General features: G+C 39.0%; 2 protein-coding genes across 7 annotated transcripts in view; one reads left to right on the top strand and one right to left on the bottom strand.

The window, feature by feature from the left end:
* Nucleotides 1–26,157, bottom strand: part of HYCC1 (hyccin PI4KA lipid kinase complex subunit 1) — an 84,326-nt gene that overhangs the window by 17,902 nt on the left and 40,267 nt on the right. For 4 of the 6 annotated variants that reach the window (XM_048838368.2, XM_048838371.2, XM_048838369.2 and 1 more), the window contains exons 3-8: nt 24,637–24,738; nt 19,054–19,254; nt 13,076–13,156; nt 12,536–12,651; nt 9,559–9,654; nt 228–344 (exon numbers count right to left, since the gene is read on the bottom strand). In XM_048838368.2, the coding sequence (XP_048694325.1) occupies nt 228–344; nt 9,559–9,654; nt 12,536–12,651; nt 13,076–13,156; nt 19,054–19,254; nt 24,637–24,738 (713 nt within the window). The remainder of the gene's footprint in view (nt 1–227; nt 345–9,558; nt 9,655–12,535; nt 12,652–13,075; nt 13,157–19,053; nt 19,255–24,636; nt 24,739–26,157) is intronic. The other 2 variants (XM_048838370.2, XM_048838373.2) reach the window with 1 other exon arrangement.
* On the top strand, nt 22,452–23,075 carry LOC125633051 (translocon-associated protein subunit delta). The gene is given in 1 exon segment (XM_075126154.1): nt 22,452–23,075. A coding segment is annotated over 1 exon segment (624 nt).

Here is a 26,157-nt window from a genome sequence, read left to right as displayed (position 1 = left end):
CAAATGGTTATTAAAAATATTCTGATATTAGTTAAATTTACCAAGTGGAATTTTCCTTCTCAAATTGCATGCTTCCTTGCAGCTTACAGAATTATCCCATTAGGAGAATATTAGGAGAACATAATCCTAAACATAATTCTGCCAATCATGAATTAACAGGTACAAAGGAACATCTGTGCTAGAGAGAATACACAAGTTAAGCTGTCCTATGTATATGGTAAACTTACAAGGCATAGTAAATCCCAGTTAGCATTTGCACCATGAATTCAGAAGAAACTGGAATCCTGCTATTTACTCCTTTGTATTTTCTTACTTGTTGCCGAGGATATCCACAGACACAGATTCTAGAGAAACCATGCATTTGGCATTAGTACAGCTGTTAATTTAGATGACTCCTTATCTAAAATATTACAAAGCTAAGAAGAGTTTACTATATGCCACAGCTAGAAGTGGAAACCACAAAGCGAACCCATCCAGCAATCAATTTTTCTGAACCAGATCACTCTTATGTATCCATTTTGAAAAATGTGTGTCAAATAAGTGTTCAAAATGCCCTCTACTGGTGGAGTATGAGTCCTTCATACTTCATTTACACACAAAAGAAATGTAAGTCACTCATCCTACAAGCATATAGCAACGAAATACAGAAGTATCAGATTACTCATTGTACTATACTTCTCAAACACGCACACACTAGTGAATCTACCATATGTTGCTCCTCATAAAATGAAAATTACCTTTGCCAGTATTACAGCATATTACATGCTCTACATTTACAAAGTTAATCTAAAAATGGTAAAAATCTGTTCTGCTTTGATGCAAGTTTTCAATTAGATTCCATCACAGATTGTAACATATGTGGCTTTTGTAGATCAAAAATGACAAACTTGACACACATAGTAAATCACGGAATATACATGAATAGACTTTTTTCAAAAACTAAAAGAACATAATGTAATTTAATTGCAGTATTTTAATCAAGCTTTGTTATGATGTCTTCCTCAAGGTGGAGACTGGAAGATATTAAAGATCAGAAACTAATTTTGAACTGGTTTCAGAGTAACAGCCGTGTTAGTCTGTATTCGCAAAAAGAAAAGGATTACTTGTGGCACCTTAGAGACTAACCAATTTATTTGAGCATAAGCTTTCGTGAGCTACAGCTCACTTCATCGGATCCTTTAATTTTGAACTGTTATAATGAAATACTCTCTTAGCAGATACTTTATCCTTGTAACACTCCCCTGGTTTCTGTTTGCAGTTTACAGTAACTAGTACATGCATCTGACTTTTTCTGCCATAAACATAAGAAATGACTCTGAGACTGAGTCCAAAGATCTTCTACTGAACAGTGCCTTCAGGTGCCAATAGTTCTTCATAGTTAGGAGGTCCTATGTTTTAATCCTGGTTCTGCCATTGACTTGCTGTGCATTTTTGGACATATCACTTCATCTCTCTGTGCCTCATTCTGCCACCCAGTCTTTGTCATGCCTATTTAAAATTGTAAATTCTTTAGATGAAGAACTTCTCTCTCTGTATGTGATTGGGTTTCGAGGCACTACTGTCGTACAACTTTTGACTGAATGTTTCCTCTCAATCCTTTGAATCTTTTTACTACACCTCCACAATTTCTATCTTATTCTTGTAATGCCATCCCTTCTTTACAAATCTCTATTCCTCAGACATCAATATTTTCCTCCTGATATAATTTATTCCATGTTTAAATAAAAATAATTCTAGCACCAGGCTCCCAAACACAGTCCATGGATATCTGCTTTATCTGCAGATATTGACAGATTTGCAGGACTCTCGATATAAAATTTGGATCCACATTCATCCACGATCCACAAACATGGTCCGTGGATATCCACAGATTTGCGGGGCTCCGATTATGTGGTAGGAGTGATGGCATGCTGCATGAATTTTTATAGGCCTCCTACATGTCTGAAGAGGATTTTTGATGGTCTTGTTGGGGAATGAAGCTAATTTTACATTTAGTTATCCTTAAGTATGTGGTCTCATGCCCCAAGTCTGTCTTGACAGTGGTGATTACGAGCATTCATTTTGATGTATAAGTGATCTGAGCAGCATCTGGATCCACAGAGTTTATATTTGGATTTTATGTGATTTAACAGATAGTCAATGAAGGGAAACATTCAGAATGTGAACCCATAAAATAAACTGCATTTCTGAGTTCATCAACCATTCATGAGTTTTATTTCATGCTTCACAAAATAACAGAGTCTTCTCATCTGAAGGATATTTTAGAGAACATTAGATCCAACTGGCTGTGTTTTTCTGCATGTCTTCATCACTAGTAAACTTGACCCAACCAAGGTCTATAATCCAATTACAGTTAAACTAGTACACTGTAATACACATATGTTGGGTCAACCTTACTGGTGATGATGCTAAGTAGCAAAGCACGCAACTTAGCCTTTAGATTCCAGGTGATTTAGCAAATAGAAAAAAAAACACAAATATTTTTCCTTAAAGTGCTCAGCCATGGTGAAAAACAGTGCCAGGTTTAGCTATGCAGTTTAGTCTTACACATTCTACTTTTGGACAAATGCTGACTAGAAAAATTCCAACAGGCAGTAATACAAATGTTGTTAAAATGTGTTAATGGATTCCAAAAAAAAATCCCACTTTTATAGTCCTTTCTATTTTCATCTTTGCAGGGCATAAACTAGAGTATTTTTCTGGTAACAAAAAAGTTTTCTTAACCAAGAAAGTCTTGCCTCTGATACTGAATGTCTAGATAGATGGCAATAAGGATAAGAGATGTGAAATTAGGAAAACTGAACTTTTCTTGTATATTTAAGGGTGTTTTCCGAGTCTCTATAGTTTATGAAATAGAAGAGGTTGTAGGCTATAAGATAATCGGGGATTGGAGAAAAGGATTATGGAGTTGTTTTGTGGACTAAGTTATATGAGTATGCTAGCTAGAGTTTCCACATTAGTGCTTTCAGTCACTACAGCAGAGACATTTGTCATTTCTTCTGGATCCATTTTTCCATCTCCTCTTTTTTTCCAGAAACTGAGTTTTCTTGGTTTCAGAGTAGCAGCTGTGTTAGTCTGAATCCGCAAAAAGAAAAGGAGGACTTGTGAAGTGAGCTGTAGCTCACGAAAGCTTATGCTGAAATAAATTTGTTAGTCTCTTAAGGTGCCACAAGTCCTCCTTTTCTTTTTGAGTTTCCTTGGTAACCATGCTTGCTCTATTCTGCATCAGGCACTTCCTCACATCACTCACTCTGGCTTTCCATGTTCTTTTAAGGTTGCAAAGTCAAGCACTCAGAAGTTAGGAAATGGCTGAATTTAGGCTGCCCTGAAACTTTAATTTGGTCCCTCATGTGTATAAATTAAAAACAGTCTAATTACATGATCCTGCTTCGTTCAGTGCACAGGGAATGAAGCAGCTGTTCAACATTTTTACCATCATCCAGTCAATGGCCAGTCTCCTTCTTACTGCACGCCTGCCAAAGCCTGCAAAGAATGGTGAATACTTGGGAAGATGGGCTACTGAGATCATACGCTGGGCCTGGAAGAGGGGTTTGTTAGAAGAGCCTTACCCAGCTTCTCTCCTCTCCTGCTCCTGGAGTTCCATATGCAGTGTGTTTTGCAGCTGCAGGAGAGACATGGGCCTTCCCTTAGATGAGAACCTGTTACAATATTTTGGCACTATGCCAAAATAACTGAACCACAACAAGTGACAGAAGGGGGAAATGATTTTCAAAAGTTTGTCTTGGCTAAACCTGAAAGGAATTAAATGGGACAAAGCAGAAGCACTTCCTTGGTCTTGGTTTATCCCTGCCCAATTTCAAAGGCTTGCAGCAAACAGTGGTATTTGAGCTTCTCAAACAAATGATGCAACCATTTATGACAGAAAAAGTTAGACACCACCTGGGGGTGGTGCTCCCCCTCTAATTAAGAATCTGATTAAAGTAGCCTTGAGCTGTCAGCTCTTGTTTGTTCAACTTATATAAAAATTAGTTCCCAGAGAACCAGATCCTGGTGATGGGTTAAAAAATAACTGTACCACAGAGCACTGCAAAAGCTGTGGAATGTGCTTTAATTAAACTAGCACTCAAACCCAAAGCCAGGAATTCCAGAATGTCTGGAACTCTAGATTGAGAGAGGTCTATTTTCACTCTCTTGCATAAAGAAGAATAAGATCTCTAAATCCCTGAGTAGGTTAGAGAGGTAGGTTGTTTTCAGGAGAGTACCCACAATCTCCCTCTTTCTTAAAGTTTGATTGCCTCATGCCCAGAGAAAAGCCTAAAGCAAGAGGGACTCTGAGGAAATCCTCTGACTCACCGTCTGTTCAGTCCATGGTTTAATCATGGACAGCTTTATTAGATATGGGCACAATGGCCTTAGATCAGTCTGGAGCTAGGAGGATTAACTTCCATGCAAACATGGCAAAGTTCTGCTAGACTGCCTAGAAAAAAACCATATCGAGTAATCTGTTTGCCCCAGACTTCTTAAACTTTCCTGAACGACCTCCTTGCTTTTGTGTTTGTTTTGGAGGTCCATACACAGTCAAAGTTTGTCTCATTTTCTGCATATCTCCTTGTCTACCACAAGATTTCACATTTCCCCAGGCTCACCAGCAAGATACTTTAATCAAACCACTGTAACTTTTGATGCTTCCTGCTATCCAATCTGTCAGTAATTCACAGAAGTTATTTATTGCTGCCCCTTTATCTAAGCCCACAATGGTTTCACTGTTGAAAAGGTTTGGACAGTGCAACAAATAAAGTTAGTTAAAAATGAAATCCTCCATCAGATACTTGACTGCCACAGCATACAACCCAGAGTGGTCTATTACTATAGAGGCTCATGCATAAAATAGTTTTAAATGTACTGCTTCTGACTGCATTCTGTGAATGGTCTGGATCTTCATGTCAACCTTCCTTTGAACAAAAAGAGTTATTCCAGTCAAGTCTGCTTCTTCTGTTGAGCTCCAATTTTGGTATCTCTGCCTTGTCAACAAGCTCTAGTATTTTTGGATGTTCCTATGTATTGGAATTTGAGATATATTGAATGTCTCACCCATGAGGAGGATCTTTTTAATCAGTGACAAACTTTTTAAAGACCAAATATATTTTCTTGAAATGAGAGAGCTGACAGCTTGGTTTTGAAGGACAGTTCTGTGGAATTTTGATTTAGTTGGTAGGGAGGAACAGTGGACACACCTACCTTTCCCCTCCCCTTCACTGATACCCTGCTCATCATTATAGCATCTCCATGCTTAATTCACACCCTCTCCTTCTAGCAGAGGCTAATGAGGCTATAGAACATTAAGACATACTGGTAGTATTTTACATGGTATCACAGAAGAGGCAGATGAACAAGACAGATTTGGCTAAGATCTTGCTCAAACTACTTGTTTCTGTTGCTGCAGAAACCAAACTAATCTCTGGCTCCCAAATGAAGCCGGCAGAAAAAGCCCCAAAGACTAACATTCATTTCAGAGAGAAAAAAAGTCTCAGTTTTTCTGTGCTAGGGGACTTTCAGTGTTGCCAAAGCTTCTGAGGCATGATAGCTTCATTTCTTTGTGATCTTCCCATAATCTTGCATCTCTGTCAAAAGAACATATCAGGACACTGGCAAGTACTAATTTTTCACCATGACCCACTAACTGCTCAACTCCATGTCTTCTGTATGTTGGTGCAGGGACTGGGCTAGCACATGTGAGTGAGTACTGAAGAACCACTAGTCCCTATGATCAGTTCTTACTTCTGAGGAGGATACAGTGGCCCAGTGACTACACAGGATAGCGCCAGAGTGGTATTTTAGGGTCCCTGATGGTGCTTTTCTGCAGGGACATGCATAACGGCTGGAGTGGTGCTGGTGCTTCTTGCTGCTGCAGAGGTCCCACTTGAAGGTAATGTGTAGGGAAAGGCAATGCCTTTACATCAGGCTGTATGCATTATGGGCACTATGTAGGAGCAAGAGAAATATGGCTGATTGATTGCTTTACTCAATCAGTCTCCTTATCTGAAGGTACAATCTTTTAGTGGTGGACTTTTTTCTCCCCCACAATCCCTCTTTTCCATCAAAATACATTGGCACCTGTTCCTCCCTTTATAGTTCAGGTAGCAGAGTCCTTTAATATTTGGCTGCATTAAACACTGGTTGCAGGGGCAAATACTGGCCTGGAGCTCTTGCAGGTGTCAGCCCTGTGATATACCTGGAGAGGCTAGACAGTCGCACATGAGATCATGAGTCCACAGGCTGGGATTTCAAGAGATGCCACCAACACTCTGAGGCCCAAGACCTATTTCATCTTTGCTGAGGACCCTCTCTGATAGTCCACTTAAAGAGATAGAGTTGAGATCCAGCAAATCCCTTATATATAAAGATTATGTCACAAGACTTATACTCTACCTGATCTGGAAACTTATGCTTGTTTGCTTTCCTTCAGTGCTTTTCCTAGATCAAGGCCTAGGGACTTAAGACACACTTTAGCATTCAACTAAAACCCATATTGTTCAATAAATGGTTTTAGGGCACATGTGACTAGGGTCCAGGGCTGTGAAATTAGATCATACCCTCTTTAGGGCAGGAAACACATCCAATTTTATTTACACAGCAGACAAAATGGGGTCATAATCCCATAGGGGCCTCTAAGCACCACAGTAGCCTCAGTATGTATTCTGTAGCATACCCATACCTAATCTTTTAGTGGATAGATGGTGAGAAAACCACAGACAAGACTGATATCCATGGAGAGGACAAAGATGGAAACAATCTCCTGTTCTGAAGCAAACCTATAGGATTGAGGTACATTAGCAGGTTATTGCGGGAAAGTCTGTATTGTCACCATTCATCTTTCACATTTTTCTGGATCTAAAAAAGGCATATTTTGGAGACAAATATAAATATACAATAACTGCAATGGTTATCACTTTCACTCTGCCTGACACTTTGCATGTTGATTTCAGGATGCATCCAACAAGAAAGAAACCCAAAAGATTTTATCTTTGGATCATCAGAGCAAAAGACAAAAAAAGAGTCATGCTGAGACTCATGTACTCCTACTGGAACCAGCATCTGAGACAGGGAGTAGAGATTATGAAATAAGCTTCAGTGAACAATATGCTTGTTTACCACTCAATAGCAGATGGCTGCTTGGTAAGTCTAGTAGCAGTGTGAGTCTAGGCATATAGAAAGCTAACCAACTATGGTTAAAAGCAGAGGCATTTGGCTACAATGATTGGGATCGTTAGCTTTATTCCAACATCAACTACTTACATGCTTTAATGGGCACAGCTTCCTTAGTATGGATACATCTATTTTATGGAATGATTACCGGTAATACATAAGTAAGCATAAGGCCCTGCTTATAACCAGAAAATAACCAGAAATTTGTTCTGATTTTCAGCTACACTTATTTTTTTTAAAAGGTGTATTAGATTGAAAATAGAAATCTGTGATGTATTGTAATTGCTAAAATCATGAAAGGCTTCCCAATCTAGCCATCCATCTGATGCCAATACCACTCAGAACTCTAAATAGGTACCCTAGGCCAAGTTATTTTCCACAAAAAAAAAAAAGAGCTAAAATGGAAAGAGGGGAGCAGCATTCCTCTGCTACACCGCATCAAAGTAAGATAAAGACAATAAAAACAGAGGCATTCCGCCAGTATTACTAAAGGTATCTAAACAGAAAAACCTAAACAGAGAATTCTATATATATAATAAAATCAAAGATTAGGTAAATTCACATAATTGATGTGCTGCCAATGTTATCTCTAATCTTGAGTTTGACCTTTGTAAACTGATATTGTAAAGGTTTGTCATGATGAATAGCAACAGCGTTACATTTCCAAATCTCTGATAAAAATAATTAACCTTTCTAGAAAGGCTGTTCAGTGTAACTCAGACTTTTACCTTTATTTGGGCAGATCCTTCAGCAGAACCATATGATCCGGAAACACCTAAGATATCCTGCTGATTCACTTAAAATGAGGAGAAAGGGAAAATTCTTTAGAGGGAATCCCACTACCTGTTCCACAGATCCTCCTCAGACTTAGCTCATCAGCAGATCCACATCTACAGACTTAAACACACTGAAACATATCCTGGACCTCTTGTGTAAACCTCTTCCATTCCCCTGGTTCTCTAAATTGCTTTCAGCCAGGAGATCTTTGGAAAGACTTACAGACTTGGAAGGCAGACTGTATGAGGGACTGAGGGAATTTAAGTCCTGCTATTACGAAGTTCATGTTTATAGTTTTACAAGCATCAAAATGGACCATCATTCAGTACCCAAACTCATAGTGTTTACTCAGAAATGAACTCTGGTTTGCACCTCGCATCTGCAACCACTCTATTTGGTTAACCTCAAGATAACTATCACAACTTAATGAAGCAGGATAATCAATGCCTCACTTTCCTATGCAACCCTTAACTGCTACACATTTCTGAAACCTCCTCCTCAGGTCTCCAAGATACCATTACTATCTAACAAGATGTCAGGTACGCTTCTCCACGTATAAAAGGATTCTTTACGGTACTTACAAAAAAGAAAAAGCATCCTACTAATCTTATTCCCTCAGGATAAAAAACAAAACAAAAAACACACACAAACCCAAACCTGACAGCAATAGCTGCTCTTTTGAAGCTTGTGTGATGGTGCTTGAGATCTTTGAGTTAGTGACTAGTGGAAAACTGTTGTGTGTTATTGTTTATGGAATTTCAGGATTCTAGTTCTTGTATTTATCTGCATAAGAGTGTCACCCCATCCTTAACACCACCTCACTTCAAAGTTAGCCACAAGACACATTTGCAGGATTTGTGATAGGATGTTTGGATTTTAAGAGAGTCATGTTCTTCACTGCATCTTCTTTACTGGGTTGTATATTTCTTGTGGAAAAAAATGCAGGGCATTTCTTACACTTGAGCAAATATGTCTGAGTTTTCAGGTGAATGACTGATTTAAGGTAAATATAAGGGTAACAAATATATGAAACAGGTTATCATTAAGCTTAAAAGTAAGATATACTACAAACATTTATAAAATGAGAAACAAGAAATAAAAAATTTCAAAGAACTGATACACATTTGTCACATGTATTTCCACTTTCAATATCATGACAATTATAAGTTCTTTAGACTTCTCAAATCTTAGTAAAATATTAAGTCAGTCAAGTTCCCAGTTGTATAGCAACAAAACTGTAAAGCATCAAAACTCTGTTTAACAAACTTTGCAATGAGATACTAGTATTAAAGGATACTGACAATTTTTACTCAGTGCTTCAACAAAAAGTTACTACTATAACTAAGATTAGAAAAAAAAAATTCTAGATTGTTTCATTGTTTCCCCTACTGATGAGTCTCATACAGTAAGAAGGGAAAGAAAAGCCATTTTAAAGTGTAGACAATGTGACTGTAAACCAAAACAATTTACAGGATGTTTCAGGGACTACAGGTGTTCTACATAATGGTAGTATTTTCAGGTATACTACATTACTGTTTTAACCTCTAGTTTAAAACTGCCTGGACTTCATGTTGCCTGTGTCCCTTTAATATAGTCAGCCTAAAGAAAGTTTACCTTGAGCAAATTTGACACAATGATTGAAGAGAAACTGCAGGCATGTAGCTTAAGGCAGCATTATAACACAGCAGGAGGAATGTCAGCACTTCAAACCTAAAGAAAAATTTTTTCAAAATGATCAAAAATGTAAGTTTAAAATATCAACATATTTTTAGTACTTTTCCCTTTTTAAAAGTGACTATAGAGAATAAGTTAACAAATTATGCCATGCACAGGAACCATATAAAAGAGATTCTACTATAAGTAACACAAATTTACAGCATCGTAGAATCACAGAAACGTAGGATTAGAAGGGACATCAAGAAGTCATCTAGTATAGCCCCCTGTGCTAAGGCAGAATCAAGAAAACACAGCGCAATCCTGACAGGTGTTTGTCCAACCTGTTATTAAAAACCTCCAGTGATGGGGATTGCACAGCCTCCCTTGGAAGCCTATTCCAGAGCCTCACTATCCTTATAGTTTGACAGTTTTTCCTAATATCTAATTTAAAACTTCCTTGCTGCAGTTTCCATTACTACTTATCCTATCTTCAGTGGACATGGAGAACAATTGATCACTGTCCTCTTTATACCAGCCCTAAATATATTTAAAGACTTATCAGGTCCTGCATCCATCTTCTATTCTCAAGACTAAACGTGACCAGTTTTGTTTTTTTTTAACCTTTCCTCATAGGTCAGGTTTTCTAAATATTTTATAATTTTTGTTGCTCTCCTCCGGACTCTCTCCAGTTTGCCCATATTTTTCCCAAAGGGTGGCACCCAGAATTGGACACTATATTCCAGCTGAGGCCTCACCAGTGCCTCCTGTTTCTTACATACAGCACTCCTGTTAATACACCTCAGAATATTAGCCTTTTTCACAACTACAACATATTGTTGATTCACTGAATTTGGGACCTACTATAACCCCCAAATCCTTCTCAGCAGTACTATCAGCTAGCCAGTTATTCCCCATTTTGTAGATGTGCATTTGATTTTTCTTTAAGTGCAGTACTTTGCACTTCTATTAACTGAATTTCATCTTGTTGAATTCAGACTACAGTAGAATCTCAGAGTTACAGACACCTTGGGAATGGAGCTTGTCCGTAACTCTGAAATGTTTGTAACTCTGAACAAAGCGCATTTCGGGCTCCAGATCCAGCAGCTGACACTCCAGGCCCGGCTTCAGCAGCAGCTGAGCTCCCTACTCAGTGCCGACAGGAGTTTGCAAGCTTGACCCTCTCCTCACCCATACCTGTGTGAAAACAGTGCATCCCGCTTCCAGCCAGGGGAGGGAGGTAAAAACAGCACATCCCCCTCCCAGCTGGGGGAAGGGGAAAGGGTGAAAATGGCACAGACCCCAGTGCTGCTCCTGCTTTGCTGGCTCCGGCTGCATTTGGCTGGCAGCCCATGTCTTGCAGTAAGTGGCTGCCCCGCACATGGGGGTGGGTGTGGGGCGGGGACAGGCAGCCCAGATGTGCTTATCTTTAAGATGCCACACAGACACAATACAGTATTTGTTCCCCCTCCTGCTGCCTGTTTGGTTACTTCTGGTTTCACATGGTGTCCAGTCGACCAGTCAGTCCATAACTCTGGTGTTCGTTCTTTGAGGTTCTACTGTAATTCTCCAATTTGTCAAGGTCTTTCTGAATCCTGTCCTCCAAGTGTTTGCAACCCCTCCTTGCTTGGCATCATCTACAAGTTTTAGAAACCTACTCACCCCTCCAATATTCAAGTTATTAACAAAAATATTGGGTAGTACCAGACCCAGGACTGACCCTGAAGAACCTCACTAGATACGTCCTTCCAGTTTGAAAGCAAACCATTGATAACTACTCTGAGTACAGTCTTTCAACCATTTATGCACCTACCTATGATAATTTAATCTAGACCACATTGCTCTAATTTTCTTATGAGAATGTCATGTGGGACTGTCAAAAGCCTTACTAAAAATCAAAATATATCACATTTACTGCTTCCCCCCATCCATTAGGCCAGGAACCCTGTTAAAGAAGGAAATTAGATTGGTTTGGCATGACTTGTTCATGACAAATCCATGCTGATTCTTTATAATGCTATTATTTCTCTAGGTGGTTACTAACTGATTTCTTAATAATTTGTTCCAGTATCTTTCCAGGTATCAAAATCAGGGTGACTGGCCTATAATTCCCTAAGTCCTCTTTACTCCCCTTTTAGAAGATAGGTACTATGTTTGCCCTTCTCTAGACCTCTGGAACCTCACCTGTCCTCCATGAATTTGCAAAGTAATTCTTAACAATTCCAAGATTGCTTCAGCTAGTTTCTTAAGTACCCTAGGATGAATTTCATCAGGCCCTGCCAACTTGAATACTTCTAATTCATCTAAATATTCTTTAACACGTTCTTTCCCTATTTTGTTTGCGTTCCTTCCTCCTTGTTAATATTAAGTTTTGACTATCTGGTCACCATTAACCTTTTTAGTGAAGACGGAACCAAAATAAATATCTCAGCCTTCTTGATGTGATCAGTTATTAGCTCTCCTTCCACTAAGTAGGAGACCTAAACTTTACTTCATCTTTCTCCTAAAGTATTTAAAGAATCTCTTTTTATTGCCTTTTGTGTTCCTTGCTAGGTGTAACTCATTTTGTGCCTTACTCTTTTTGATTTTCTCACATAGTGACTTAGCAACATATATCATTAAAGCTGTAGACAGAAGCAGTTAAATGGTTTAAATCTGCAAGTCAACGTTCTCTTCATGTAGTGAAATACAACACAAGTAGTTATTTGCAAATCTAGATTAAGATGTAATTTTAAAAATATGCCTCATGAAAGTATTTTCAAACACACATGTCTAGCAACTAATTCCTAGGATTCTAAATTATCACGATACCTACGTACAACTGTAAACTTAGAAAATATTAGATGAAAAAGATGGCAGGATAACACACAACAAAAAATAATGAAGCTGCTTTAACCATTTTTATGGATTTTCATGCAAGATCTTACTACAGTTTTACCTGTTTTGTGCTGTTAACATCTCTCTTTGAGGATGAGGTCCACTGTACACCACCCTGGACAAACCATGTTGGGATAAAGCTCCCTCTGTAAGAGCCATGGAACCAATGCTGGAAGGCTAAAGTAAACAGGTATTTGAATAACGGATTCCAAACATTTGTCCTCATAAAGTCTCATTACAAAGTGGAGTAAAAAAAACGACAAAAAAGATGGAAAAGTTGTACCTGTGCATACATTTTGAACCTACATAAATCTATCTGGCTGCTTTCTTATGTTATGTAATATAGCAACTGCCCTGAGATTAGGAGAAAAAGTTAGGAAACAAAGCTATGAAAAAGTTGGCACTAAAAATTGTTTTAAAAACAAGTCAAGCTTAAATGGCTTCATTAGAAGACAATAGCCACAAAAGGTATTGTTTGAAAAGTCAAGTGTGTCATTACATCATCAGGTATAACACATTGCCTTCTTTAACTGGCCTCAGGATAAAAGGAAGTTACACAGTCTATCTGGTAACAACCATGCATTTAAGTAATTTCACTCACTTCATGATACACTGAAGGTTTGGACAAGGATGGAATTGTGAAACTCAGCATTTTACTATGCCCCTGTTTGTCAACTATTTCCTGTAAAACACAAAAGACATCAAGGGTTACGATATAAAAATTTTTATTGTGAAAATCAGAAGAGCTCAGTTAACATGCAAGAAATTTTATATTCTAGGGGGAAATTCTGAATTAGTTAAATATCATTATCTGCTCTAGAATGCAAATAGTCAGCTAGAAGCTTAACATAGCCTTGATACTTTCCCCGAAACTAAGTGTTGTTGGCTATTTTTGAATTCACTTAAAATAAAGACATTTGTTGGTATTTGTTAATTGATACATACTGGACATTGTTAATAGTGTACAAAAGAAATATACATTTCTATAGAGTCTGTTGTAAAATATTTGTCTTGAAATAGATATATAATTCTTTGATTTAACAGTATTATCCATTATTTTTAAAAGCTATATTGTACCTATTCTTTACTACGACTGAGGAGTAAAGGCTGAAGGTGTCTAAACCTGGAAAGAAAACCTGCTTCTCAATAGCATAATAATGGCTAACTGGATATTTAAAAAAAAAACAAAAACAAACAAACAAAAACCACAACACTTTTAATTAAAAGTTTTAAATCCAACTCCAGCCTAACACTAAGATCTAACACTAAATTATATCTCAGAACATTTGCACAAGAAACCCAAAGTTTATTAGTACATATCTACACATGGGTGAGGGGGAAGGACCCTAAAGAAAGTATATTCCTGGATGCAAGGGTTCAAAGAAAGGGAATTACTGTCCTGCAAGATGAGACCTTCAGAGTAACGGGCATTTTATCCCTGCATCTTAGTGCATGATTAATAGAACGAGCAAAGATGTGCTAACAATACCACAGAAGAGCACTGGTCCACAGCGTTTCAAAGCAAAGGCTTCAGAAATGGGAAACTTTGAATCAAACCTGACTGGAAGAGTTGGGGCAGAATCAACAAATGATACCCAATTGTGCTGTTGAAATCCACAGGAAAGAGGGAGCAACAGAGAATGTAGCACAGCCAATATGATCACGAAGGACCCAAGACATTCAGGATATAACATGTATACTCAGCAAGCAGTCATCTGGGACTGCCAGTCAGAGGCAGGCCTGGCTTACATTCTACCCCAAATACTGCTCTCCTCAAGGGTCAAACACATCTAGGAGCTAGGGGATTTCAGTCTCATGTTAAGGTCCTAACATCCAGGAGTTAAAATTTTGCATAGATGGTATACTTAGAAAAAAAAATTTCAGTTATGAATAATTTATCCCATCTTTTAGCTTTATCTCTATGGATTCAGTCAATAACATGGAATTCAGGATACAGAAGGCTGTGTACTCTAAATATTTGTTATCTAAAGCATGGAACATTTTCTAGGTAATTGAACCCTTCAGCATCAGAATTTATATCTCCAAAGATAGGAGCAGAGAAAAAGTTTAAGGAGAATTGGATTTTAAGATGGACTCTATGACAATATCATCACTATGTTGGAAAGCCAAAGGTATTAAGGTGGAGTGAGGGAGTGGCAAAGCAGGACAGATGGTTAGATTGGAGCAGATGAAATCTCACAGGTACACTGTTCTTTGGCCAGAATATAACTACAAGCCCCCATCATTCTCCATGTCACCATGGATCCTTCAGCTGTTGGCATTCCCTCGTTCCCTAGCCAGGAGGCAAGAGTAATTGACTAGAAGTCTGGTCTCCACAAGCTTCCAATGAACCCATAATCTCCAGAAAGAGGCAGTTGATTACGGCTCCCATAGTCAAACTGGCCCAAAGATGGAGAGGGGGAGGAAGTCTCTGTGGCCAGAATAAGTAAAGCACCTCCTGCCAGACAGGCGTCACCAGAATGGTCTTTTCCAAATACCCTACTTAGGCCTGTCTGGGAAAGAGATAAGAAAAGAGAACATACAAAAGAAGAACAGACTCTTTGGGGGAATGCCTAGTACTTTACTGTTCTCTCTCTGCCTGTAGAGCATTACAAGACCAAACTGCTTATGCGAAAAGCAGAATTCCGACTGTGGTGCAATGCCTGCTTATGATTACGGGAGCCTTTGGGTGCTAAAACTGTTCTATTGAGCCGTTTCCATGAGTGCTGGTAGACATGATTATCCAATTGTCCACTTCTAGACTGACACTTCCAGTCTGAGAAAAAGTTACCAGAGCCACTGAGATACTCCACTGAAGCATTCATTCCCTCCTTGTTGCTCCAGAGATCTAGAACTGATAGACAAAGCCAGAAAGGAGTAACCATGAATAGATGCAGTTTGACTATGGGAGCAGCAAAGAATTCGTATGAGCCTTCCACAGTAGCAGCTGCTAAATCAGACACCACTGAACTATTCATGACCATGAATACCTCCAGTACCTAGTTCTTCTCAATGTGAGATGCTATCAGTTTATTTCTCAACTAAAGTCAACTACATTTAAGACAATATTTCAGGATACCAAGCACCATACAGACGTAGGCCTGGCCAACAATTTCCCTATCTGAATTGGGCCCATTCACACCAGAAATAGGCCCAGAAGCACAGCAGGAAAACTGAACAATGAACTAAAACTCTGATCTATACACATCTTAACAAAATGAGTTAAGTGCACTAGCTCCTTTAGGGCAGAAATTACTTTCTCTCAACTTCTAAGGCATGCAAGCCGTTGGCCGGGAGTTAAACCACTGTTCAGTGTAACAGATGGTGCACTTGCCCCTACACAACCAAAACCCTTATCTGTAGAAGTCCCACAGGGATCCATCATCTCCACACATCCCAGTCCATCCCTTGAGGAGGGATTGTGAAACAGCTTGGTCTAAAATGTCTGCAAAATGCAGATCTTACCCACCTGTAATTCAGAAGCAAACAGCACCATTCTCCAGCTGTCAAAAGGCTTGGCTGAGATCAGCCCCTGAATGAGGAGCAGCTAGATTAAGCTAATCTTGGAAAGACTTAGGTGATTTGGGATAGAGAAACATTTTGAAGAATTTGTTCTCTCTCACATATAATCCTCAGTTTAAGACATTTGTCTGCAGAGTGTTCAACAGTCAACACCTGTTTTGTTCTCTCAGACAATAGGAATTGTAATATGTTGCCCAGGGTCTTGCGTGACAGAGGCTAGTATCAGGCACTTTGGAGGAAGGTATATGAAACCCTGGACAATTACAGAGTAACATTTCCATATGGGAAAATTCATCCTACTCCCTGCCCCATCAGCCAGTGGTGGGTTCATGCTCTAAAGCATGAGGGATTATCCCCCAGTTTATTTTATCTAGACATAAACAGATGTTCTCATCCACATAAACATAAAATCTTTCAACACCTCCCGAGTTTTTGTCTCAATGATATCTTGTGGCAATAAGTTCCACAGGTTCATTATGCATTATGTAAAAATGAATGCCTCCCTTTCTAGAATCTTACGTTTGTTGCCTTTCAATTTCACTAAAAGACTACTTTTCTTTATCATAAAAGGAGTGAATGGATTTCTCTCTACTCTATACCATTTATCATACCTTCATGTCTTCACTCAATTAAAACAGTCCCAGTTTTTTCTAGTCTGAGCCACATGGAAGTCTTTTTATAACTCATTTTTGTCATCAATAGATCCCTTTCATTTCTGCTTTATTTGAGATAGGTCACCTGACCTCTATAAGGGATGATAGTTTCAGTATTTTCTATCCTATCCTTTGCACATGTTAAAAATAAGGGTTTTTTGGACTATCACTATATGCATGAGTGGATGTGTCCATTTAAATGACCACATGGATGTCAACGTCTCATTCTTGAGTAGTTAGCTGCAGCCAGTTTAGAACCCAACAACATGTATGAGTAATTCAAGTAATTCCTTCCAGCATGCATTACCTTTCATTTGTCAACACTTTCATCTGACATTCTGCCATGCATTCACCTAGCTGTTAGGTCTCTACGTTTTGGTTACAGGTAACCAATTGGTCCAGTTATATGAATTTTAATGAAACTGATTCCCTGTATTACAGATAATTCTGTAAATTAAATATAAAACTAAGTTGGAAACCAATAAGAATGACTCATCTGAGGGGACTGAAATCACTACTCCTTTGGTGAGGAAATTTTCAAGTGTTTTCAAGAGGCTCATTCCCCCTACCCCAAGAAACCAGAGCATTCAATATATAGGGATCATCACTGTTTGCATTAGCCTACATGTCTTTTTTGCTGGCATTTTTTGAGAGCTTAAAAAAATTAGCTGAAAGGACAAATCAAGTGTCTAACAGCTCATTTCAATTATCTTTTGGACCACAGAATGCAGAGAAATATCCTGTTTGTTTTTAAAACACTACACAGTACTTATGGCTACATGAGTAACTGTGTGTGAGAAGGAGGAATAAAAACTCAGCATTAATAGGTTAGTGTTATTTCAGAATGTCTTGGAAAAATATTAGGCAGAGACTCTCTTGGAGATGTAAGTCTACCTTAACCAAATCCTTATTGCACCAAGAAGCTGGAAGACAGATGGAAACAGCAGACAAAGTTGTATTAATAATTGAGAAACCTCTCTTAACTGACTATTCTAAAGGGAGAAGGTTGTGGGTACAGCTTCAGGTTTTTCTTTCTGAAATGCAAGTGAGTGACTTTATCCTAGCAGGAAAACACAAGGGGTTATCCAGCTATACTCTGACCACCCTGGATACCTGTGTTATTAGGGAATGCTAGTTCAAAATGAATCACAATTCCAGGCATAAACCCAGTGCAAGAATCAACGGTCCTGTCTGTGCAGGAGATTGTCTAGGAATGCTATCATCTTTTCAGCTGCAGTTAAGTCTGTGGAGAAGCATGCATGCATGGTTGAAGGTATGCATTTAGCCTATTAGAGAGAAAGTTGCACAAAACTGTTTTGAAGTTTGCATGAAAAAACTCTTGAGCTGAACTTGTTTCACTACTTTGCCACAAAATGGGCACATCTACTCTTCCTTTTCACCCCTCCTAATTTCTCAGAATTTTAAACAAGCCCCCTTTCATTAAGTTGTCCTCTCCCTCATTGCCCTGGTCTCTCTCCTAGAAAGTACAAGGAATTAAATTAGATAAAATCCTGAAAGAAAAAACACTATGCTTTTAGAATACACACTCGGTACAAGGCAGAGAAAGACTGGAAATAACAGGATGGGGAAGCAACCAGTGCCTGTGCTCCAAGTTTTGGGTGTGATGCAAGCAAACAAACAAAACAAAACAAAAATCCATTAGATAGAGATGGGAACTGTTCAATGAAAAATAAGTTACTATTCTCATATTAGATATGAATAAGATCTCCATGGAAAATTTTACAGCATGAAAGGAGATCAATTTAAGTCCCCAAGTCTCAACAATTTAACAAGTTCCTGGTCCTTTATTTTTAAGAGCAAAAGCACATCTCCCCAAAGTAATCAGACAATCCTTAGAAACAAAAAACTGTCTCAAATGCAGTGCCTCTGAAATACTCCCTGCTAAGAAGATTTGGCTAAACATGTTCTTTATCTGAAAGTGAGAAAATTGGTTCTTTTAGCTTATCCCAACAATGACAGTTTAAAGTGTGAAGAGGAGACTGCTGGCAATTCCAAGACAGAGCTTTCCAAAAAAGAGAGAGGGAGACAGAAAACTGAAGACAACGATGTTATGACAAAAGGAGAGTTGATATGGAGCAGATTAAAGAAGGCATCTTCAGCATGGATTTCAGCCAGGCAGCCTTTGCCCTACGATGCCAAATGGAGAGAGTGCAGCTTTTATAATTATAGGACTGGACTTGCTGATAATATATAAAGTTGCATTTTCAGCTGCATATAAGCAACATATATAAGATTCCTAGAATAGAAACACACAAACTCTTCATTTTTGTCTTGAAAGAAACCTTAGATTGTTTACTCTCCACTCCAATACGAGAGTTTATCTGCTACCAAAAAAAGCCCACTAACATTTTAGGTATTTGAATAATTATGTACATATACAAACCAAGTTGTAAACTCCTAGGAGAAGAGCCTCTATGCAGCCACTGCTCTGCAGATCTCTGCTGGCTGAGACTGCCAGGTAACACCACATCAATTCTGGCAGAAACTGCAGGGTGAATCGTAGTAGTCGTTCCTCTCCACTGCGATAGAACTCAAAAAGTTGGTGGCAAACTGGCTCTAGCAGCTGGAATAATATAAGATGCGACTGTCAATGGAATAAAACCTGATCACAGGATATTGTCTCCTTCTGCTCAATAAATATGGAGGCCAAAATGTTAAAAGTTCGGTTACTTCTGCTTTGAAAATTAACAAATTATACATTAATTTCATGTGTTATGAAGTGACAGAGAGGCTGGCTGAATCTCCCCTATACTCACCTTCACCCTCCAATCTGGCCCAGTGGATAGGACAGAAGATTACACTTTTACCTGCAGAAGAATTCCCACGGCTCCTTTCCTTCCTCCTTTGTCCCTCTCCAATCCCATAAAGAGGCTGGATGAAGGAGGATCTTGGTGAATATTTCCTATTCATAAGTGAGTAGTACTAGTAGCAGCACAACAGGTAAAAACTTTCAAAACAATAGAAACCTAAGTATGAATACAGTACAGTATTCTCACTGAGTCAGCATATACAGCTTTACTGCACAATCTACGGAAAAAGACTACAAAGAACTTCCTTCCCTACCCCAAAACGAATAAAGTTAGCACCGTATGAAACAGGCAGGGACTAAATTTTAAGAGGGCTGAGTCCTACACACAAAAAGTACAAGATTCTGAATCTCTTATCTACAAGTAATGAGAGGAGAGGCTCTTATCCTGGCTATAAAATAAAGAGGTATGTCCATCCTAAGGAAACTGATTAGAAAATAGGTCCTTGATGCACCAAAATTAGCAGGCTTTGCACTACTGAGATTCTCCATGCAATTTATAACTTATTTTAATCAATTCCAGTTAGTACTTATAACTAAACCATGACAATTGCCGTGATCACATTTTAGCAAGTTACACATTCCTGAACTCTTGTAGGACAGAACAACTCCTGAGCAAATACTGCTGAGTTACTGAGCACCCACATACTTGGAGGATTAGTGTTTTCCCGGTCTCATCGGACCTTGCCTTTGATGTATCTTACTGCAACAGAATGCACAATTCTATATTGTATATAAAACTACACTACACATGCACAATCCAACAGTATAGGATTTAGACAGCCGTGTGTTAGGGAAGAGTAGAGCTCAAGTTGTTACATGTTCTAGTCCTCCTTGCCCGGTGATGTAAATTCTGTCTGTTAAGTTATTTGACAACTTTTTACTGCATATGATACTATTCCACGTTCTATCTTCAGAATGTGGTCTTATGTGGAAAGGTTATCTCCCACAGAAAGGAGATTTTTTTCTCAGTTACTTCCATGGGCTAAGACCAGAACAAAAGTAGCGAGTGTTAGTTAGTTGCATGTTTCCTATACCACTATTCCATTCAGTGTTGAAACTGTTAGCCACATCAAGCACCACTTCTGCAATTGTCAGCATTTAAATCAAAGATATGTTTCCATATCCAGAAGCTGGCAATTATTGCAGGTTTCATTTTTTAGTAAATACATAACACAGTATGCAAGCTTCACGGCAGGATCAATTCCTTTAGTGGCACAGAACTTCCAATCCTCTATTTTTAAAGAGAGACTCACTGCAGAGCACAAAACAACTACTGATGATGAAAGAATGAATTTACTCAAATCATGCAATGCAAAAAAATTGCAACATACCGCAGTTTTGTTTTACAGGATGAGATTTCCAAAAGTTTAAGGAAGTTAGGCCTCCAATTCCCACTGAAAGTCAATAGAAGCTAAGTACCTAATTCCCGTGGGTGATTTTGAAAACCTCACCACCCATAATAGTTTGACTGATTAACTCCAATGCACAAAAATGGAAGTTTATTGGGATTTCTATTGGAACCAAGCAATCCCACTGCTGATAACAACCAGGTAACTAGGCCATACAATATTCTGAAACGATGACTAATATGCTGGACTCTTGCTCCATCACCTTTTGGAACTATAAACTGCAACTCATTTGTGTATATATGTTGCCTGCTTTAACCTGTAAATAACTCTCTCGTTTCTTCTTCCTAGTTAATAAATCCTTAGTTTACTATAGGATTGGCTACAAGCACTGTCTTTGGTGTGAGATCTGAAGTACAAATTGACCTGGGGGTAAGTGACTGGTCTCTTTGGACTGGAAGCAACCTGAATATTTTGTGATTTGGGGAGCACAGCAACCGTTTATCACCAAGTCCAGATTGCCTGGGTTGCAATATCGACTGGACTGACTGTGACTCCATGGTAAAATGGTCAGGGTGCTTCAGGAGTTCATGTTTGTTACGTTCTACAATTAGATTTCACCAACTCAGTACCACCAGTTTGGGGTGTCTGCCCTGCTTTTGACAATCTGTTCTGAGGTTGGCTCTCAACGTTGTGAATCACTCCAGACAGCGTGACAGAGACCTTCTATTAATATTGTTGCACCCAACTCAAAACTGAAAATGTTCATCTGACAGACTCTCAGAAATGGATTCCAAGTCATCTAACTTCTGATTCTATACCATATTTGGCCACTACTGCAGCTTTGCTGGCATTTTTCACACACAAAATCCAAAAGTTATAATCCTAGAAAATGATGGGACCAAAATAATGCTGGGTATGAGAGAGGGTGGTACTAAATTTCTATTGAGAAAGTAAATTCAGCAGTAAAGTCACCACTGCATTACCCACAAAGTAAGTCTTATAAATTCAAGGAGCTGACTTATGATGAGACAAAGTATTATTGAACATTTTTTAACTCCCTCAAATACTGTGATAGAGATTCAGGTTTACTGTAACTGTAATTATGATGTATAAACTATGTACAGTCAATTGAAAATTATTTCTGACTGCACCACTTAATTCCCATGTGATCTTCCAAATTGATAACTTCAGTTATAAGGGAGTGTGCTTGTAGAAGAGACTGTTGAGGAACCAGGAAGTATTTCTCCCCAATTTAGCTATAACCAAGGAAGGAGATGACACCACTGGACAAGGAATACAAATCACCTCTGGTACAGATGATCTGTCAGAATCTAGAGTAGGGTGAGCACCATCAGATACTAGAAAATGAGGCCAAATTTCCAAACAATTTGGAAGCAGAATATTTATCTGAAGCTCCTGGGAACCTGGTCTTCCTCTCCAGCAGATTAGTCCTTGGTAAACCCAATTGTGTTAGGTGAATAATGGAGGGGAAAAGAACTTATCTTACAGTAACTGTGGTTCAAGATGTTCTGTAACACCTGGATCCCACTCTGTGCACATTCACCCCATGCACAGGAGATCGGAGTTTATTTAGCCAGCAGTATCTGTTAGTATTCTCCCTGCATGACCTCATGCTACCCCTCCCAAGACCAGGAGCCCACCATCGTCCCATCCTATTACACCATGGCCAACGCCGTCATCTCCTCCGAGAGCATCTTCGTGGTAGAGATCGCGCTCACCTGCCACAATGGGGCGCAGAATGTGGCCCTGTATGCTGACGTCAATGGCAAACAGTTCCCTGTCACCCGGGGGCAGGACGTGGGGTACTACCAGGTCTCATGGAGCATGGAGCACAGGAATGCCCAGTCGGGCACCTACAAAGTGAAGTTCTTCGACGAGGAGTCGTACAGCGCCCTGCGCAAGGCCCAGTGCAACAACGAGGACGTATCGGCGATCTGAGCCCTGTTCACAGTCAGCATGGATCACCAGGGCACCTGGAGCAGACCCTGGGTCTCCACGGAGATGCTGGCCGCCACCATCAGGCTCCTCGTCTACTACCTGGCCCTGAGCGCCAGGGGGGAGCATCCAGGCCTGAGGGGAAAGCTGGGGTCCCCCTGTGGGGTCCCCCTGCCCTACTGTGTCCCCCACTGTCCCCCAATAAACACTGTCCCCACCCAAAAAACCTGTAAGTCATTTCCTTTGCTGCCCAGAATCCCAATAAGATTCAAGAGCTGCAGGAAAACATAGTGGATATGGAATCCATCTATACAGAACAAAGAAGAATCACAGTTATTGCAATGTAAGTAACAGTTCTCTGAGTATCCGTACACATGGATCCCATCTTGGTGATTACCGAGCAATTAACTCCTCCAGGAGGTGGAAGCTAGGAGCTCATATAAACAATGACAGGCGTCCTAGAACTACTGAACAATTACTTAACAATCAAGAGACAATACAGTATCTAAGAAAACACTGAGTAGGCACAGGCAGTAAGAAGGAACTCAGTGACAGGTGAGGATGCTTCACTCTTTATGCCCTCGGGAGGGATAGCATGATGGTATGCAGAGATGTTTGACTGGCTCAAAGCACCACAGAATGCTAAAATTTTAATGTTACATGAACCACAAAGATGTTTGTGTCTCATAGCACAGACCCAAGATACTGACATATTGGTATGCAAGTTGCATGGAAGCCCATGTACACCTAAACACACGGAAGCACAGACTCTCTTGCCTCAAGGAACTGCCTTGCATTAGAGCAGCCCTAAAGATACCAGTTGCAAGCTGGACTAAAATGCAAGTTCAACAACCAGAAAAAAAGGGTCCAAGCGAGTTGATCCCTCATTCTTTCAAATTATATCCAGGGACATGGCTAAAGACACCTCCAACTCCCAGGGAGGTGTCTGTGACTTTGTCTTTGCTTGTGCCACTATCAGTTACAAGCATGTTACTTTTTAGGACTCCTAATGCCCTCAGGCCATTAGTTTCTTTCCAGAAGTCCAATGAGGAGCTTCCATTTGAATTACAAGCTGCTTGAGATTTTCACTCCTATTGGAGAGTCCTTTCCTTTTTCTCCACACCTACTGAGTACCACATATTAATTGACTTTTATAGTAACATGATAAACTATAATTTTAGAGATTGTTAGATATATGTCAAGCTCAACATTCAAAAACTTTGGTAATTGAAACTTAAGGTCATAGTTAAAAAAGTAAATCAACCAGAAGGAAGCTACACAATCCTGAATGTAAACAAACATTTTGTTTCTTTTCCAAACACTTCCAAAACAAAAAATAAAAATGTGTATAAGTCAATCACTGATGTTCTCACCTAAATTAAAAACTATAAGCAAAGTAATAAAACATTTATAGCAAAAACTGCAAGAGGAAACACTGATCACGGTCTCCTCTCATGGAAACACCACAACCAGACACAGGCTTCAATATTCAATTGGGCTTGAATCATAATGTCAGACTCTGAGATTATACAATTTGCCAATTCACTTTTTAATCCTATGCCTGAGTCCTGAAGCACAGGAATGTGAACTATAAGATTATATATGGTTTGTGAGTAGTGAGACTGAAAAACTAATTGCATGATATTATATCACTGCCAAAGAATGGATCATACCCATATCTTAACATTTTGTTATGAGAGAACAGAGTCCTACTCAGAGTCTAATCATAACTATTTGTATCATAAATAGTATTTGAATTACAAATGTGGCCTTTTTTTTTTTTTTTTGTTCATCCATGCATTCATGGTCTGCTGCCACACCAAACTAAAACCTTAGAGATATGTGTACCTACCTCACTCTGTGGCTCCCGGATAACTTTGTATAAAGATGAAACCAGAGAACTCTTGTCTTTCAAATTTGTAGCATAGTTAGAGATAGAAGCTTCTGGAAGGGTCTGAAATCAAACAAAAATATTTTTCCTTTTATGTCATTACTGCAATATCTTATTGTCTGTGCATTGAAAGAAGGCCATTTTATTGTGTCAGCTGGCTTTTCTGTTTTTACAACATCCTTTCAACTGCAATAGTATCCATTCACTGGTATTTACTCTAGGAGACAATATGTTCCATGTAGAGAAACAACATTTCTAATCATCTTTACAGTTTAATAAAATCTCAGTATTTAAGACAAACTGCTGGAAGGCAAGTTATTAAAACTTACGTTTTACCATTCCAGAGTTTTGTACAGAATTTAATTAAATTGGGTGGAAAATACAGCTAAAGGGCCACAATTTCACCATGCGTTTACCCATCCTGAACAATGTGTAAAAAGAATAATAAGTTTAGAAGAGCAACAGGAACTGCAACTTTGAGATTGGGAAAAGCATACAATCAGGCGCGCTTTTTTATTTTTGTTTTTTTGTCTGCAAGCAGCTATCAGTCCTCTGTTCCAGATGATCTGAATATCTACAGCCATATGGAAGCTACAGGGTTCTTGCTACATACATACATGGGGCACCAAATATGGTTCATTTGAGCATGCATTTCACCCCCCTTCCAGCACCAATCAGAGTTCTGACTGGCAATGCTTACAGAGGTCACTATTAGATTTTCAACAGTTTACGATATGTTTCAGATAGAGCTGTTACACTTAAACTCATCATTCCTAGCTCTCATAGTGCTTTTCATCAACAAAGCTCAAAGTGCTTCACAAAGGATGCAATCATAATCCTCATTTTACAGATGCGGAAACAGGCACAGAAATGATGTGATTTGTCCAAGGTTACCTAGCAGGCAACTGAAAGAACAAGAAATAGAACCCAAATCTACCAAGTCCTAGTCTATTTCTCTGCCCACTAGGCAACACTGCCTCTCTATACTCCAAAATAAGGAGTGTTGTTATAGAAAGAGAGACATCACAAATGAGACCAAAATTACTAATCTCTATATCTGAAACTGTGTCCAGAAAAATACAGAAAACCCAAGATTTTTGAAAATAGGAGTCTAAAGCTGGTCTTTAAGAACCATATTTAGGTACCTAAATGAATGGCATGATTTTCCAAATGCAATGGAGCATCCAGAATCTTACATTTGATGCTCAGTACTTTTCAAAAATAAAGCCACTTATTTAGGTGCCTAAATTTGGCTTTTAGGAGACTAGCTTTAGATTCTTGAAAATCTTGTAGTTGGACTATTACAAATTATACAATATATGGACTGTTGAGAAGATTAAAGCAAGATATTTCATTTATGTACAGGTTACCCATTTTCCAGAAGTGGTGTGTCCAAGGCAAGTGAATCTACACCACCCATAAAAATAAGTCTGCAAACCTGGTTTCTTCCCTCCACTTCTCCTTTCAATGAAAAATTGCAAC

Source organism: Caretta caretta, chromosome 2, assembly GCF_965140235.1.
Source record: "Caretta caretta isolate rCarCar2 chromosome 2, rCarCar1.hap1, whole genome shotgun sequence".
Classification (NCBI taxonomy): Eukaryota; Metazoa; Chordata; order Testudines; family Cheloniidae; genus Caretta; species Caretta caretta.
This window is presented reverse-complemented; position numbering and strand designations above follow the sequence as displayed.